This window comes from Platalea leucorodia (genome assembly GCF_965183815.1).
Source record: "Platalea leucorodia genome assembly, chromosome: 3".
NCBI lineage: Eukaryota > Metazoa > Chordata > Aves > Pelecaniformes > Threskiornithidae > Platalea > Platalea leucorodia.
In genome coordinates this window covers 111,874,768-111,891,570 of record NC_138825.1, presented here as the reverse complement: position 1 = coordinate 111,891,570, position 16,803 = coordinate 111,874,768, and the positions used below count along the sequence as shown (strand labels likewise).

Here is a 16,803-nt window from a genome sequence, read left to right as displayed (position 1 = left end):
TGGCTGCCGCTCCGGCCCAGCCCGGCCCGGCCACTCTCCTCCTCCTCCTCCGCCCCTCAGAGACTCCTCCGCCCACCCGCGCCCCGCAGCGACTGACGCGGCCGCTCCCCATTGGCGAGCGCGAGCGCGAGCGCCGGCGCCGCCAATGGGCGGCGGCCACGGCGGGGAACGCGCGGGGCGCGGGCGGGGCGCGCAAGCTCTAGGAGCGGCGGCCGAGGGAGCGGCGGGCAGCCATGGGCGCGCGTGCCGCGGGCCGTCTCTGGTGGGGTAGGAGCCGCGGGCGGCGGGGCGGCCGCTGAGGGGGCGGGGGGCCCGGCGGGGCGGCCGCTGAGGGGGCGGGGGGCCCGGCGGGGCGGCCGCTGAGGGGGCGGGGGGCCCGGCGGGGCGGCCGCTGAGGGGGCGGGGGGCCCGGCGGGGCGGCCGCTGAGGGGACGGGGGGCCCGGCGGGGCGGCCGCTGAGGGGACGGGGGGCCCGGCGGGGCGCGGCTTCCCCCTTCCCGGCTCTCCGTGCCCTGCCGGGGGCGCGGGCCCGTCGTGGCGGGAGGGGGCTGGGCGCCGGGCTGAGCGGGCGGCCGCTGGGGACGGGCTGGGAGCCGGTGGCGGGGCGGGCGAGTCCTGGAGTGGCGGGCGCCCGCAGCCGCACTTCGGCCGTCGCCGGTCCGAGCCGCCGGGGGGGGCGGACGGGGGCGCGCCCCCGTTGCTGGGTGGCTTCCCGGAGCGCAGGGGGGCGGCCTAAAGGTCCCAGCAACAAAAAAAAAAATTAAAATGGTGCTTGTCTCTGGCCCTCATTAAAGCAAACCGCCCTGGTTTCCAGTAAGCGGTGATGCTTTGCTTGCCCGGCGGCCCTGACCTGGGACCCGGCGCTGCAGGGGCGGTGAGGAAGCGGGGGCTGAAGACAAAAGGAGGAGCCCGTGGGGAGCGGAGCTTCCTCTGCCCCCCGCCGCTGCTGGGTCTCCTGCGAGCAGCTCCCTGCGGCCGCTCAGCGCCCGCCTCGGGGCCCCGCGGGGCGCCCGGCGGGGCCGGCCAGCGGGGCCGGCTCTCGCTCCCCGGGTGCGGGCGGGCAGGGGCCTGCGGTCCTCGGCGCACCGAGCTCCGCTGCAGGAGGTGCGGGTGTTCTGAGCAGGGAGCGCATCATCGGTATCCCGTAGCAAAAGCTTTTCTTCACGGCTCTGCAGAGTTACAGCTGGGTTTTTCGATGAGGGCGAGTAATGCCAGCATGGAGCTGCCTTAGTTGGTTTAACATCGCTCCTGCCTATGTAATTTGCTTACATTAGAAAACAACTTTTGAAATCAGATTATCTGAGATTTTTTTCTTGCCTTAATATCAAGGACAGATTTGCATTTTCCTGGCTTAGATGCTTGTAAGAAAATGATTTTTTTATTTGCTAAAGATGAATTAAACCGTGAATATTTCACTGTAGAAAAGAAAATTATGCCACCAGTTCATGAGTCATAGTTTAAAAAAAAAAATGCAGTGGTATGTCACTAGGTGAGTTTCACCATGTGCTTTCTTTTGTTAGTTCTCTTTAGCAGGTGTTTTTGCATAAGCTAGAACTTCTCTATTTGAAGTGACAGAAACGGCTGAGTGAAGTCTGTTCAGCTTCTGAATATATTCTGCCACAGATAGATTTAGGTGATGCCAAATATGCTGATTTCAAATTAATGGTCTCCTTCCATCTAGAGAAGTGTTTTTCTCTTAAGAGTAGCTGTAACAATCCGGTAGCTTTTTGCATCCTTGTTTTCTTACTCTGCCCCGGTGGCAGCTGGTGTTGTAGGTCACCGTAACATGCTGTGACAGCCACAGATTGCCTTGGAAGTCAGTTGATCAGCGCTGATGAAGCGTTGCTTGTGTGTGGGCATACTGAAAGGACAGAGCCAATCTCACGTGTAAATCTGGTGGTGGAAACCAACTTGGATCACCCCAATGGAAAGGGTTTGGGTCCTAGGGCTAGAAGCCGTTAGGAGGAGGTGTGGTGCGATGGATGGGGCACTGGGTTGCAGTGTGGCAGTTCAGCCCTGATCTCTGGTTGAGTAAGCTGGAAGATGTTATTTCTTTCAGCTTCTCTCACCTGCAGAGTAGGTGTAATGAAACTGGCTTTTCTTGAGTGGGACTGATAAAGCATAGGTAATGCTGTGCAGTCTGTGTACCATGTGCTGTACAGTTTCTGCATCACTGAACTGTATCTTCCTCTCATGTTCAGTCTTGAGAGAGAATGTGCAGCTTCCTATTCAAGTTATTAACCACTCACAGCAAAGCTAACTATTTTTTGCCTAGTTCTAACTTCGGTGTCCGAGCTCTTACTCCCTCCAGCCTTTGGTGGATTAAGAAAAGTCTTTTGCTATGTGGATTTTGTTAGAGATGCTTGTCATCTTTCATCGAGTTGTCTCTCAGTCTCTCTGACGAGGTAGAAGGAAGGATTACGAGGTTTTACATGCAAAGTCTCAAGCAATAATAAGATCTAGAAGTGACCAAGAAGTATGCAGTCTTTCTTAAGAGAAAGCAATTTCCTTGTACCTTTAATGATTTTTTTTTTTTTTCATTCTAAGAGTGCTTGAGTTGTTAACCAGAGAGATTTAGCTGTTGTTCTCCAGTCTGTTGCTAGAGGGACAAATCAATGGTAGACTAAGATCCTCATGAGCAAGAATGAGGGAGCTCCTTGCACTCCCAGTGCATCAAGTGCTGGTCCTAAAATCAGCGTAACTGTACTAAGACTCGTTGGGACAGTCCTGCATTATGTGATCCTATGAAAGATGTATTTGAGTGCCTGCTGTGCAAGAGGTGTGGGCAATTGGCTTAGGAGTTTCTATAAGAAAGAACTGAAATAAGATGTAGCTGATCGTAGGGATCTGCGTGGAAAGTCTGCTGGTCTTGTACCAGTAGTAGTTAGGGTAGCAGCTTTGACAAAATGCTCTCTGGAGAGCCATAGCAGGAGTGGCATAACTCCAGCTAGCTTTAGGCACAGAGAATATATTACGTGATCCTGTGAAATCATGATTTAAGTGAGGAGGGAAAGCATATATCTTGCTTTAACTGCCTTTTTTTTCCTGGTCAAACTGAAATCCCTTTCCCTTTTACCTGCTGATTTGCAGGGGGTGGAGAGATGATTTAGCCATGGCAACAGGAGAATCATAAGTGTTCTGCAGGAATGCTGATTGCTTTGCTTTTTGTTCTAGGCACAGTGAGCTGCACGTTATTCCTGGCAGTTAATGGTTTATATTCGGCCAGTGATGATGTGATAGAGCTAACACCAACTAACTTCAACAAGGAGGTCATTCAGAGTGAGAACCTGTGGCTCGTGGAGTTCTATGCCCCATGGTAAGAATTACAGCTGCGTACTTGCTTGCTCTTGTCATGGAGGAGCAGCATACTAATCTGGTGCTGATCGGTCCAGGGTTTCATTCAGTTGTTGGCAGCACAGTTATCGGTTTGATGGCCTCATGACTAGCAAAGTAGCTGTATCTGGGATTCTTATTTTAAATATCCTCACCGGGGAAAAAGGCAGGAATTGGAGTCGCATGGAAAAGACAAGGGGTAACGGGTACAAGTTACTCCTGGGGAGATGCCAGTTGGACACGAGAAAAATTCTTCACAATGAGAACAATCAGCCATTGGAATAATCTCCCCAGGGAAGTGGTGGATTCCCCAACATTGGACACTTTAAAGATTTGGCTGGACAGGGTGCTGGGCCATCTTCTCTAGAGCGTGCTTTTGCCAAGAAAGGTTGGACCAGATAATTCTTGAGGTCCCTTCCAACCTGGCATTCTGTGATTCTATGAAAACCTTGCATGCCATTTTATTACTTGAATTTTTCTACTGAAATTAGTATTAGAAATCACTGATCAAAGTGCAGTAGGTAAGTGAGAGGGCCCCTCACTTCTGTTTTTCTGAACCTGATTCTGATGTGAAAGCAGAGATCTGAATTCACACTTAGAATTTCCAGTTTCCATTGAAAAATACCAGTTTTGTGCACCTTAATTTAGCACCTCTATCTCCAGAGCATGTAGTATCTTCCATGTAAATTCTGGTGATATATATTCCACCTTTGCACAGATCTTCTGTGCTATTGCCATCAAAGCTCTATGTTCTGGAGAAAAGGGCCTTTCATTGCAACAGCCTGACTGTGTCTGGACTGAGAGGTTTAGGGGAAAGCTTGCTGTGCCTCTCCTAGTATTGCAGCTTTACGGGCAACAGGAAGCTTTATGGTAATAAAGCGTAGAACAAGTATAAATAAATTGGCAGCTCCTCTTTCCCTACAGACTTGTGATGCTGTGATTATACACCAGTTGCCAGTCACTGTTGGTCTTCTCCCCCAGACACCCTCCAGGAGATGTTGTGCCACAAATGCTTACTAGTTAAGAAGTTACCTCTAGGATAACTTTTTCAGGCCTCATCATGGGTGCATTTTAGCTTGCAGCAAGTGGGCTAGTGTGCAGATCTGAATTTTGGTGCTCAAGTTTGCCTCTGTGTTAGGAACGCCAGGTAGCTTTTGAGATGTGTTTATCGATATGTGCGTGGGTGTGTATGCACTTATATAATACATGTGAAGGTTTTTCTTCTGAAGTCTGAGTGATGATGTGATGTTGTGGCATAGCCTCTTCCCATCTTCATGACTAGACCTTCAGTCTCACACAGTTTGCTGTGAGCAGCTGTTCTGTAATTGCAAACCCAACAAGGCCAATCTGTGAAATAGTTACCAGATCTGAATGACAGTTACTGTTTGTTTTCTTTTTTCTAAAAGGTGTGGTCATTGTCAAAGACTAACCCCTGAGTGGAAGAAAGCAGCAACAGCATTAAAAGTAAGTTTAACCTTTCAAATGTGCTTGTGGCAGTGAATTGAGGAGAGTTTGGCTGTTTGTCATCTGGCTTGGGAACACAGAGGTGAGGTTTGGTCCCCAAAACCATATCACTTTAATCATACTTGTCCAGCCAGAGAAGAAATCAGGATTTTTGTGGGTTTTTTCTTTTTTAAAAGAAGCCATTGAATTGTAGAGGAAGCAAGTCCATTCTGCCCCTGTGAATTCCCATTGCTGTTTTCCAGGGCTGCTTTTAACAGCACCAGAAGGCATTAGAATCCAGCCATCCCCCAAAATAGCATGTTTCTCTTTTCTTCCTCGCTGTCCTGTCACCTGCCTCTGAAGTACGGGAACAGCATGAACTGAATATATGAACACAGCTTTGTAAGCTGTTGGTGATGAGTATTTCTTTAATTACAGAAAAGTTGGTTATGTAGCGATTTGCTGAACTCTTGCCTATGCAAAATGTATTTCCCTAAAAAAAAACCAACCAAACAAACAAAAAAAACACCCCACAAACAGAAAAAACAAAACACCAAACAAACAAAAAACCCAACCAAAAAAAAAACCCTAAACAATTTAAAATTTAATTTGTCAGGGTGAAGAAAGAAATGGACGTATATGATGTTCTTTTGTTTAATGCTTCTCAGGGGATAACACCTCTCTTCTAGTGACTGTTTTCTTACCTTCCTAGTAACTCTCTCTCCAGCATGCACAGAGTATGAAATGTGTTAAATCATTGTAGAAGTCTTGTCTTAGCTGTTGTTTTTATTTCCACAGGGTGTAGTGAAAGTAGGTGCAGTAGATGCAGATAAGCATCAGTCTTTGGGTGGACAGTATGGAGTCAGAGGGTTTCCAACTATCAAGATATTTGGAGCGAACAAAAACAAAGCGGAGGATTATCAGGGTAAATGCGATGCTCTTTCACATGTTGCATGCCTAAAAACTTCTCTGAATACAGTAATTATGGTTGCTGCTGTTAATGCTGTTGTGTGGTGTTTCCTTCCTGTCTAGTGCTTCTAGTAACTGAGAGACAGATGGGTGGGACTTGTTTGATCAAATTGTGCATGTCTTAGCGTGGGCTAACAGTCCCACCTGCAGTTTGTAGTTGGTGAAGGTTGATAGGCAGTTCCAAAGAATTATTCCTTTCTTCCTCTTTACTGGGAGCTTGCCACAGTCACCCCCCATCAGATAAGGTGGTTAGTTAAAAAGTGAAGTCAATCCTGCTGCTTGTGTTTGTCAGTGTTGTCCCATCACTAGTACCATATCACTCATAGCCCAGTCCTGCTTTTCCTGAAAAATGCTTAGGGTGAGGGCATATTAAATTTGTAATTAACTCAGGGGCCTACCTTAAACTGGCCTTTTGATGCTTTAAACACTGATTTTGCTGTGTTGCAGGTGGCAGGACAAGTGACGCCATTGTCGATGCTGCTCTAAGTGCTCTTCGGTCCCTGGTGAAAGACCGTCTTAGTGGCAGAAGTGGAGGATATAGTTCTGGGAAACAGGTATTTGAGGGAATGTGTGGGTTTGTTTTCAGCTGGAGACTGTGCTGTACAGGAGATCAGGGCTTGTGCTCCTGACTCTGTTGACAGAATAGTTGAAGTTGGAAGGGACCTCTGGAGGTTGTCTAGTCCAGCCCCCCACCCAGTGCAGGGTCAACTAGAGCAGATTGCTCAAGGCTGAGTCCCGTCAAGTTGTGAGTGTCTCCAAGGACTGAGACTCCACACAAACTGTGCTCTTTGGGCAACCTGTTCCAGTGTTTGACCACCCTTACAGTAGAAAAGTTTTCTTTTATGTTTAAATGAAATTCTTGTATTTCAACTTATTTTTTGTCCTGTCACTGGGCATTGCAGAGAAGAGTCTGCCTTTGTTTTCTTTACTCCCCTCCACTCAGGTATTTATATACATGGATAGGATCCACACCGAGCCTTCTCTCTTTCCAGCTGAGCAATCCCAGCTTTCTCAACCTCTCATCACATGTCAGATGCTCAAAGCCCTTAATCAGCTTTGACCCTTGGCTGGACTTGCTCCAGTGTGTGCATACTTCTTATACTGAGGAGCCCAGAACGGGGCCCAGCACTCCAGATGTTTCACACAGTGCTGAGCAGAGGGAAAGATCACCTCCCCAGACCTGCTGGCAACTCTGCCTAAAGCAGCTCAGGAGGCTGGTGGGCACCTTTGCCACAGGGGTGCATTGCTGGCTCATGTTCAACTTGTCTACCAGGACCATCGGGTCCCTCTCTGAAAAGCTGCTTTCCAGCTAGTCAGTCCCCAGCATGTACGGGTGCATGGGGTTATTCTTACCCAGGTGCAAGACTTTGCATCTCCCTTTGAACTTTGACGTCCCTGTTAGCAGCATTCTCCAACTCATTGAGGTACCATTTGCCAAATCCTAGTCTAAGCTAGATGGATGAGTTGTTTTTTAATTTGGTAGTGTTCTTCTGAAGTTGGCTTGCTGGATTTCTCCCTGAAGGTAAATTGAAAAGCTTCTGGCTCCTACTGCTGTTTCTAAATCATGGAGCAAGTACGCTCTGACATCCCCAGGTTGGCCAGATAAAAGACCTGGGTGGGCTGTACCCTGTAGTGTGTATTGCACTCACGTTTGTTTTGCCTGGAAACCAGGGCACGGTGGTGAAGGGGGTTTGGAGAGCACTCTGTTCTTGGACAGATCAGAGCATGAAGAACTGGGGAAGTGTTCCCACATCTCCCTGTTAGTCAGTTTGACCCGATTTCTCTTTTTCTTTTTTTTTTTTTTTTTGGAGAAGGTTCACTTGCTGTTTCTTGAAAGTGCTGTGGGAGTAGGCTGTGTGTATTGTCAGTTCTAAAATGGGAAAGTTGTATGACCTAACACTGCCTGTTTTGTATCTCATTCAAATAAAAACCATTTGGTACAACATGACACACAGGAGATGGCTTGTGTGGGAAACCAATTTTGGTGACTTCTTATGTGCGGGTCTGTTTGTTTCTTACAGAGCCGAGAGAGCGGAGGTGGAGATAAGAAGGATGTGATTGAGCTGACTGATGACAGCTTTGATAAGAACGTCATAAACAGTGACGATGTGTGGATGGTGGAGTTTTATGCCCCATGGTGTGGGCACTGCAAAAAGTAAGTGAGGTTTTTCTTTAACAATTCAGTTCCCATTAGTGCTTGTTTTTGTGCAATATTCTTAATCCGCTAAAATGGACCTTGCATCTCTGGTATATCAGAAGTAGGGTTTTCTGTAAGGTGTTTTAACAAAACTATGTGGACTTCTCCTGCTCAGTGCACCTTGGTGCTGCTCTAGCTGCACTCCTCCTTAGCAGTAAAATTCCAAGTTACTAGTGGAAATAAGATCCAGAAGTTTATGTCAGCCTCTTCATTCAGATGAAAGACTTCAGTCTCACTTGGAATAACCCTCCTAGCTGTCATTCTCTGCAGAGACTTTATTTTTTCTTTTCCTGGGTGGAGTATGCTACATAATGTTGGAATGTGGTATGCTTTTGCTAGCTCTGAGAGCTTAGAGCACTCATGCTCTTTGTTTTTCAGCCTGGAGCCAGAATGGGCAGCTGCTGCCACTGAGGTGAAGGAACAAACAAAGGGAAAAGTCAAGCTGGCTGCAGTAGATGCAACAGTCAATCAGATGCTGGCAAGCCGATACGGGGTGAGTGTGCTCTGCAGTGGTTACAATTTCCATCTCTAGTAAGTCAGATTTCCCTTTTGTGCTTACTGAACTGTTCCTTAATCTGGTACCACTTTAAATGTTTTGTGCTAAAAATAATGTTAAGTGACACATACCACTTTTCCACAAATAATTCATTCCTGAATGTCAGTAACAATATAAATAAATGAGGTGAGAGGAAAGGAATAAATCTGGATGTCGCTGATGTAAAAGGCTGTTTATTTCCATAAGGTCTTGTGTAGCTTTATCATCTGAAGTGAGAGGTCTCTTCTTTCAGACTGTTTGTGTGCTGGCTGGGCATCTCCAGAACACACACATGTACCTATACGTCTTGGAGCCAGTAATCAGGGATCACTCTGACAGTATTGGCTGCCCAGATCAGCTATGGCGTGGGCCCAAAGTGAACTGATATTCTTTAATTTTTAATACAGTACAGGGAGCTTACAGTGTGCCGCTTTGTTTCCCTGTAAGCGCACATGGCTCAGCGGCAAGACTGAGCAAGTTTTACTGGAAGTGTAGCAGAGGGAGCTTAAGGTCCGTTTGCTGCCATGTAGGCACAGTGCTGCCTCCCCACAGACAAATCGGGAAAGCACCGTTTAAGAAATACAAATTGTTAAGATAGTCCTCCTGGTACTTAAACTTGCAGTGCTTGGTGCATCTACACTGATGTGAGACTTGCTGGTTCATCAGGCCTAAAACCTGAAACAGTGTTTCAGTGTATGTTAGCCTTGTTTTGAATTGTTGCACAAGTAAGAAGCCACAAAATTGTTCCAGTTCAGTCCTAACATGCTGTGAGACTTGATTCGTGGAGATGTTAAATCTCTTCCCTTTCCCTTAATCTAGAATACATCAGAGTAGCAGATAAATTCCACCATAAATATTCAGATTTATTTGAGCTGATGGCTGAAACTTGTCTTGCAGATTCGTGGATTTCCCACAATTAAAATCTTCCAGAAAGGAGAAGACCCTGTTGACTATGATGGTGGCAGAACTAGATCTGATATCATTGCTCGTGCTCTGGATCTGTTTTCTGATAATGCCCCACCACCTGAGCTCCTGGAGGTACCTCTACGTTATTTTCTCAAATTGCTTTTCCATCATATCCTTTGCAGCTGTTTTTACAGGACTACATTGACTGTAAATAAAACAGCCTAAGTGTGCTGCTTGCATACTGTTTTGCAGCAGAATGTCAAGGATGACAAGTCTGATCATTCAGCTGTTATTTAATTTTTACTGTTAATTTGTTGTTGACTGAAAGATTATCAGAGTTGATACAGTGAAGGCACTGACAGGACGGTACCAGGGTGTCTGAATCCTCTTTTGAGGAATGAGTGAAAAGGTTGGGTTCTGTGCCCCATCTTTTTTTCTTACAACAAGAGGGCAGGGTTTTGTCATTTTTAACCTGTCAATTAGAAGTTGCACGATGTCTAATCTGGCCCGTTGTCCAAAAAGCTCCCCTCTCTGTATAGTGACTTCTAGTTTCAGCTTGATGTTGGTAGGTTTGAAATGGTGATCAGTTGTCTCCAAACTGGGGTGCATGCAAGACAATCCATTGGGGTGCAGGAAGAAAAAAAAAAATTGTACCATTAATAAATTAAAAAAAGATATTTTTAAATGGTGTTTACTTCATCTTTGTCACTCCTTTAAAATGTCTATTTTCTGTATGCCTTATAATGTACATAATGTTAGTACAGTAGTACATGCATGTAACCGATATACATCTATTGGGGCTGCATGCTTAGAGATTTTTTTACTGGTAGCGGTGCACAATCAAAGTTTGGAGACCACTGGTGTAGATAAATGGATTGATTCCTTTTTAAGGTAGATCACACAAAAGTGGTATTGCTCTGTTACTGTCAATTAAATGTCCTCATCTTCAGCAAATGCTGCACCCTGCTGGCTCTCCTTATGCTAGCAGTACCATGAATGAGACCTACAGGCATACGCATAGCTCTGGGTGTGCTGTTTCCAGCCCTGCTCCAAGGACAGTGACTTTGAGCAAGAAGTGACATCTTACTGTGCTCTCTGTAAGCCGTATTTGGTACTGCTTACTTTCCTGTTGCTGCAAGTCTCAACAGAAGACTTTGTGAACTCTTTGTCATTAGTCTTGTGTTGGTGGACCAGTGAAGTAGGAGAGACTCCTAAGCTTTTGTGTCAAGTTGTTTCAATGCTTGTAACCTTGTAGGATGGACCTGACAGGCTGTTGCAGGGAAGTGCAGTCACAGCTGAGTAACCAAGTCTTATTCTCGTTGACTCTCTGCTGCTTTCTTCTAGATAATTAATGAAGATGTTCTGAAGAGTACCTGTGATGCTCATCAGCTCTGCATCATTTCTGTCCTGCCTCATATTCTTGATACAGGTAGACATACAAGCAAGCAAACTTCCGTATGAATTTGTCACTTAAAGCATGTTAGTTGTGTTTTTTAACTTCCCCGATTCTGTCTAACAAACAGGAGCTTCAGGGAGGAATTCTTACCTGGATGTCATGTTAAAAATGGCTGAAAAATACAAAAAGAAAATGTGGGGGTAAGTGTCATTGTAGACTGGTCTTGGAAAAGATGTGAGCATTTTTATAGAGGTAATGGGATAGAATTTGTATGATAGTGATTTATCTGCAGATAAGAGTTGTTCCCTGTTCAGGATAGTGTATCTTGGTATTTCAGTAACTGTACTGCAGGAGGGGATGCTGTGGCTTTAGAATAAACTGCTGACTTTTTTGTCTTTTCATCCACCTCTCAAATCCTGCATTTACAAGGGATATCTAAGCATTAATGAGATTAAGATTAAGCATCTTTTACTCTTGCCCTGAATGCTAAAATATTTTAGGGCAGTATTTATCCAATTTCTTTTAGTCTTTTGCTGGTGGGTGACTCTGCCAGTATGACTGTTGAATTCTCAAAAAAAAAAAAAAAAAAGGCAGTTTACTAACAAATTTCATGCTCTCAAGGAAGCAGGCCAGCAGGCTTTGCCTTTTTTCTCCTCCTCCTCTCAAGTAGAGGTTAGGATCTCTGGGACTTCTCTGGGAGGTGACTTGTTTTGGCACACTGACTGCTGTGAAAAGGAGGGAAAATGCCATGAAAGCCTGGGGGGAAATGCTGAGATTGGCTGGTTGCAGAGGTTCCTCAGGGGACTTGTTAAGCATTAGAGGAACTGAGACCTGACCAGTGAGGAACTAATACTGAACGAAATACTGGTCTTGCAGTCTTTGGCCAGAAATCCTCTACAGTGGGATTTGGGCAGTACTTTGTCATGGTTAGAGCTGTGGCTTCAGCCATTTTAAAACCTTGCTTAATATAGGCTAAAGTGCAGTAATTTGTTTGGTTTGGTAACATAGTTCTTTCCCTGGACTGTCTTTCATGGCTGTTCTTCCGCTCCAGCTTTCAGTGGCTGTGAACATGGCTAGAGGTGCTGTTCCGGAGGGGCTTTCTTCTGTTACACGGTTCAAGATCAGGACCCTGCTATTCCCTCCTGATTTCAAACACTGTCAAGGGCAGTTCAGAGTCCAGCTTGAACTCCGCAGGGTTGCAGGATATGTGTGACTTCAAAATGACTGTAGTGCCTATCCTAATTATTCATCTTCTATTTTATCTTTTCCTCAAGGTGGCTGTGGACAGAAGCAGGTGCTCAGTCAGATCTTGAGAGCTCTTTGGGGATTGGAGGCTTTGGGTATCCAGCAATGGCAGCTGTTAATGCTCGGAAGATGAAATTTGCTCTTTTGAAAGGATCGTTCAGTGAGCAAGGGATTAATGAGTTTCTCAGGTATGAAATCTTTAAGTGACTTAAATCTTTCTGTGACTCTTTAGACCAAAATCAGGATCTCCTGGATCAGACAAGACTTGTACATTAAGAGAATTAAGATGACGAGCATTCACTGGAGTAAGGGAATGGTTTCAGTGAGGATTGCAACTACTAAGGCAGTCTCTATCTTTTTGTGGTGGACAGAATTAAGAAGTTGGACATTTAGACTTAAATGGTAGTTTTAGCACAACTTTTGAAAACAGTTTGAAATCAGAAGTGAGCTTTGATCTTGAAAAATTCTGGTTCTCTGGTAACCCAAGAAATTAATGGGATTTGGTAATCAATACTATTTAATTCAAATGGTGCATTCTGATTAGTAATTGAGAAGTGCTCAATTTGGGAATCTGAATGGGTGCTGCTGAGGTTCTCGAGGTTCTGTATGTTGCTGTTTATCTTTCTGGTTCAGTCCGGTCCTGTCTTCCCCTTCCCTATTCCCCTGGCATCTGATAAACTAACTGGGGGAGCTGAAGCAATCCATCCAAAAAGTCAATAGTGCTCTGCTCAGCTCAGGTTCCCTGAAGCTGCCTCTTGCGTAGCTGGGCAAGAGCCAGTGCTGAGAAAAACTGAATGGGGAAGGGAAATGGGGCGGAGGACCGAAGGTGGCAGCAGTGCTGAAACAGAGCAGCTAAACTTAAACCGTTACTTAGGCACGGTCGAAGCGAAGTGAGAACTCTGCTTCTGGGTAAAACAGCAGCGGCTGTAAGGGGTGTAAGAGCCTTTGAGAGCTTACATTAGCAGTGTTATTTCCATGTCCTTGCTGGGAGAATGGCAAAGGACAGTCAGAATTGCAAAAGGAAATCCAACAGTCTCTCCCCGCCTTGCCGTTAATTGAACCCTGTTCCTGCTGGATTAATGGAAACAGTGCCATATTCTCTTACCTGTGTAAGTGATCAGACTTTCTTCTTAGTGCCAAAAAGGGAAGGTTCTCGGAGCATCAAGTACAATAGAGGATTCAGATGCAAGAAGAGTAATACCAGGCAGTCTGTACTAATGCATGTGAGAGAAATGTCTGCCTTTCTCAGACATGGCAAATTCTCTTCGTCTATAAAATCCATCTTAGTGAAGCCTCTCCTCTTGAGGGTGGATGATGCTTCAGGGCACAACAGCCAACTTAACAGCTTATATTGCATTAGATAATTGGTTTGGTGTTGTCTTACTACAGAGCAATACTTGCTGGAATAATCTCTCACTTGACACTTCAGCTCAGCTGTGCTGCCTGGAGGAAGCAGTACAACCACAGTTGGGGTGGCTGCCTGTTAACTCGGCTCGCTGCCTGCAGCTTTTGTAATCTGATAGGCAGTGTCCACAGTATTGACCAAAAGTAAGGAAATAAGCACAAAGAGCATAAAAATTGTAGACTCCACATAGGGAGGAATACTTATTCGGTGTTATTTGCCTCTGAAAGAATGCAAAGGGATTAGCTCTTCAGGATTTTAATGTTAGGCTTTTTGAGCAAACCTAACTAGCAAGTGCAAGATGGGGTGTCTCAAAGCAGAAGCTGGTTACCTTGTACCCACTGTAACCTGGGGAGGCTTAGAGTCCACTAAAAAAAGATCGCTAGCAATTTCAAATAACAGTTGCGGGTGACTTCCAAAACTAGAATTACAGACTCCGTGGAGTTGCCTCAAGTGATACACAACATACTGCTCCAGGGGCTGTGTTTGTTGGTGAGTGTTGCAAGGGGCACTGCTGAAATATGAAACAGCGTAGTTCACATAGTTTGTCTCTTTGGATCCAATTGTAAATTCACAATGCTGCTTTAAGGGCTCTTTTTAATTTTCTGCTTCTCAATTTGAAAAGCGTTTGCTTCCAGACAGATTAGATTCGCTTCAAGGGATGCAAGCAGATTTCAAAGTTAACTTCCTCTTATCTGAAGCAGGCACTGTTCCGGGTGGATGGAGACTGGAGAAATTTCTTAAATTTAAATTTTACTTATTTTCTTTCTCAGGGAACTGTCTGTTGGTCGTGGCTCTACAGCCCCTGTGGGTGGTGGAGCTTTCCCTAAAATTCATTCAGTTGAACCTTGGGATGGCAAAGATGGTGAGGTAAGAGGTGCTCCATCTCTAAAAGTGCTGATGATTTCCTAGGTTCAGAAGTGACTGGATAGAGTAAGCAATAACTGGCAATGTGAAAATTCTTGTTCTTCAAAGATCGCGGCAAGTTGTGTTGATAGTTTCCCATTATCTAAATCCTGCCACCAGACCAGATTCATCATCTGACGTTGTGGACAGATACTCCTGCCTAGCTGTTAGGATGCAATCTGAAAGTTGAATCCCTCGAGGCTGAAACCTGTTCTTACCCATGCTGACTAAGGGAGGTGGCAGTGTATGCATTCAAGACCCGAACATTTGTGGAGACTTTGCTTCTGCAATATGCTGACCTTACCATCAAAGTCTTCATGTCAGAAAGTTTGTAAGCTAAAGCCCGTGTAGTAACAGTGATTGAGTATGTTCTTCAGGTCCAACATTGCTGTAAAAAGCGAAGTTACTACAATCCTTTGATCTACTTGACGTGGAATTAAAATATAGACTATGTTAGTAGCTTTGTTACATAGTTTATCTGTATTTGCCTTTATCTGGAGTTTATTAGTAGAAAATAACCTTCTAGTCTAAACTCTGATTACTTGTCCTGTGCTTAATGCACTCTGAGTTTTTATGAATGAAAGATGACGGGCAGGAGCTTTACTCTCAGGATGCAGTAAGCATCTTCCCAAGTCAGTGATGTCCCAGTGTTAAGCGCTCCTAAACGCGTGCTCAAAACCTTCCCTTTTTCACAGCTTCCGGTTGAAGATGACATTGATCTCAGTGATGTGGATCTGGATGACTGGGATAAAGATGAGCTGTGAGATCTTCAGGAAACTTCTTTTCTTGGGAGAGTTTGCGCAGCAGATTGCAACCTGGTTCACAATCAGATGGATATTCCAGTGGCCTTTTTATGGAGAAATAGCACGTGACGCGCTGTGCTATTTGATGCACTGCAGCAGTGAACTGTACGCATCTCCAAGAAAACATTGCAGAAATTCTATGAATTGTCATAACCAGTAAACTTGATTGTATTCTGTGTAACAAATATTTTGAGGACAACATGGATATTTCTTTGGAACATCTTAGTTTTTATTTTGTTGATAGTGTGCTGTTTGAGTGTTACTGGAGGCTGTTAGTGTAACCAATTTTAAATGTGATTTTCTTTTTTTTTTTCCATGGAGGTAAAACCTGGTCAGCTTCTGTTTCAATTAAAGAATAAAACAAAATATTTTTGACACACAGTGTTAGTCTTGTATAGAGCAACAAAGGTGCAGGTGATAAAAGCTATCCCACTTTGGATGACTCTTGAAAAATGAACTCTAGAATAGAGAGGCTGGTGCAGGGGGGGAGTCCTAAACCACCCCCTCGCTGTGAATGATCTTGACGGTTTGGCCTAAAGCCTGATTAGAGAGACAATCTTACTTTAAATGCTCTTTAGTCTTCCTTTTCCTATTCCTTCTCAGGGGCTTTCTCTTTCTTTGTGCCAGACTTTGTAAGATCACTAATGCAATGGAAGTGGGGTTGCTGCTGCCATGGGAAACACCGAGAGCTGTTGGTCTCTTCCCCTGGGATTAGCAGTGAAGCTAATCCCCGTTTTAGGGCGTGAGGAGTTCCAGGTGCTAACAGAAAAACACCGCGGTGCTGTCTCCAGCAAATTGGATCTAATATTTCTTCACTTCCCATCTGGCATTGTTTTGATTTGAAATTGCTATTTCCTTGGAAGGGGAATCAGGAATGGGGATGGTCGCTGCTGCTTTTTTAATAAAAATACTATCATGTTGTGTTGCTCTCCATCTCTTGTGTATCGGTGTCTAGTGAAGTGACCCTCCTCATCAGCTTGTTTATAAGTAAGGAATGAAGGAACTGAAAGTTCCCCTTCCTTTCAAGGAAATAATATGGATATTTGTCATCTCGTGTCTGTAAGAGAGTGCCTGTAGCTCATCCCTGTGCAAGGCAGCGTAAGAACCACGGGCAGCCAGCAGTAACTGGACTGCTGATGTGGTGCAGGAGCTGTGCTCCGACTCCAGGTCATCCCAGCAGATGAGATGTAATGGAGCTGTTCTAACTGAAATGTCTTGGCAAAAACTAAACTTGGAGTACTTGGGACTGTAAGTCATACTGCAGTAAGTTCCACAGCAATTTTGAGAATCTTTCTTCTTACGCTTTTCTTTCTAAATTAAAAAAACTAAAAAAAGTTTGGGTTTTGCTCTGATGCTTTCTACTTTTTCTGTTGGTTTTTTTTTTGTTTGTTTGCTTTGTTAGAAAAACAGGAGTGTGCACACCTAGTAGATCCATTAGTCACCACACTTTTTAAATTGTTTTATTTCAAGTCCAATAGATATTCCATCTTTGTAACTTACCAAAAAAATAAATACTACCATAGTACCTCCTGCCTCTGAAATATGTTTTTGTAAAACTATGAACAAGAGATATTGATATTGAAGTCACTGTAAAAATTACTGGAAGTGGTAGGAAGATCTTATGCAATTATCCTGCTACAGCATCTACGTTTTAATTTGACTTTCAGC

The 16,803-nt window shown here is 44.9% G+C and overlaps 1 protein-coding gene across 1 annotated transcript; it reads left to right on the top strand.

Moving 5' to 3' along the window:
- The first annotated feature begins 208 nt into the window (after positions 1-208).
- On the top strand, positions 209-16,660 carry PDIA6 (protein disulfide isomerase family A member 6). Its single transcript, XM_082305881.1, has 13 exons — positions 209-267; positions 3,175-3,316; positions 4,740-4,797; positions 5,575-5,701; positions 6,193-6,299; positions 7,767-7,900; positions 8,321-8,435; positions 9,375-9,515; positions 10,728-10,812; positions 10,907-10,979; positions 12,054-12,212; positions 14,200-14,296; positions 15,028-16,660. Exons 1-13 carry the CDS (start codon positions 234-236, stop codon positions 15,094-15,096), a joined length of 1,341 nt encoding a protein of 446 aa, XP_082162007.1. The 5' UTR covers positions 209-233; the 3' UTR covers positions 15,097-16,660.
- Positions 16,661-16,803: the final 143 nt, after the last annotated feature.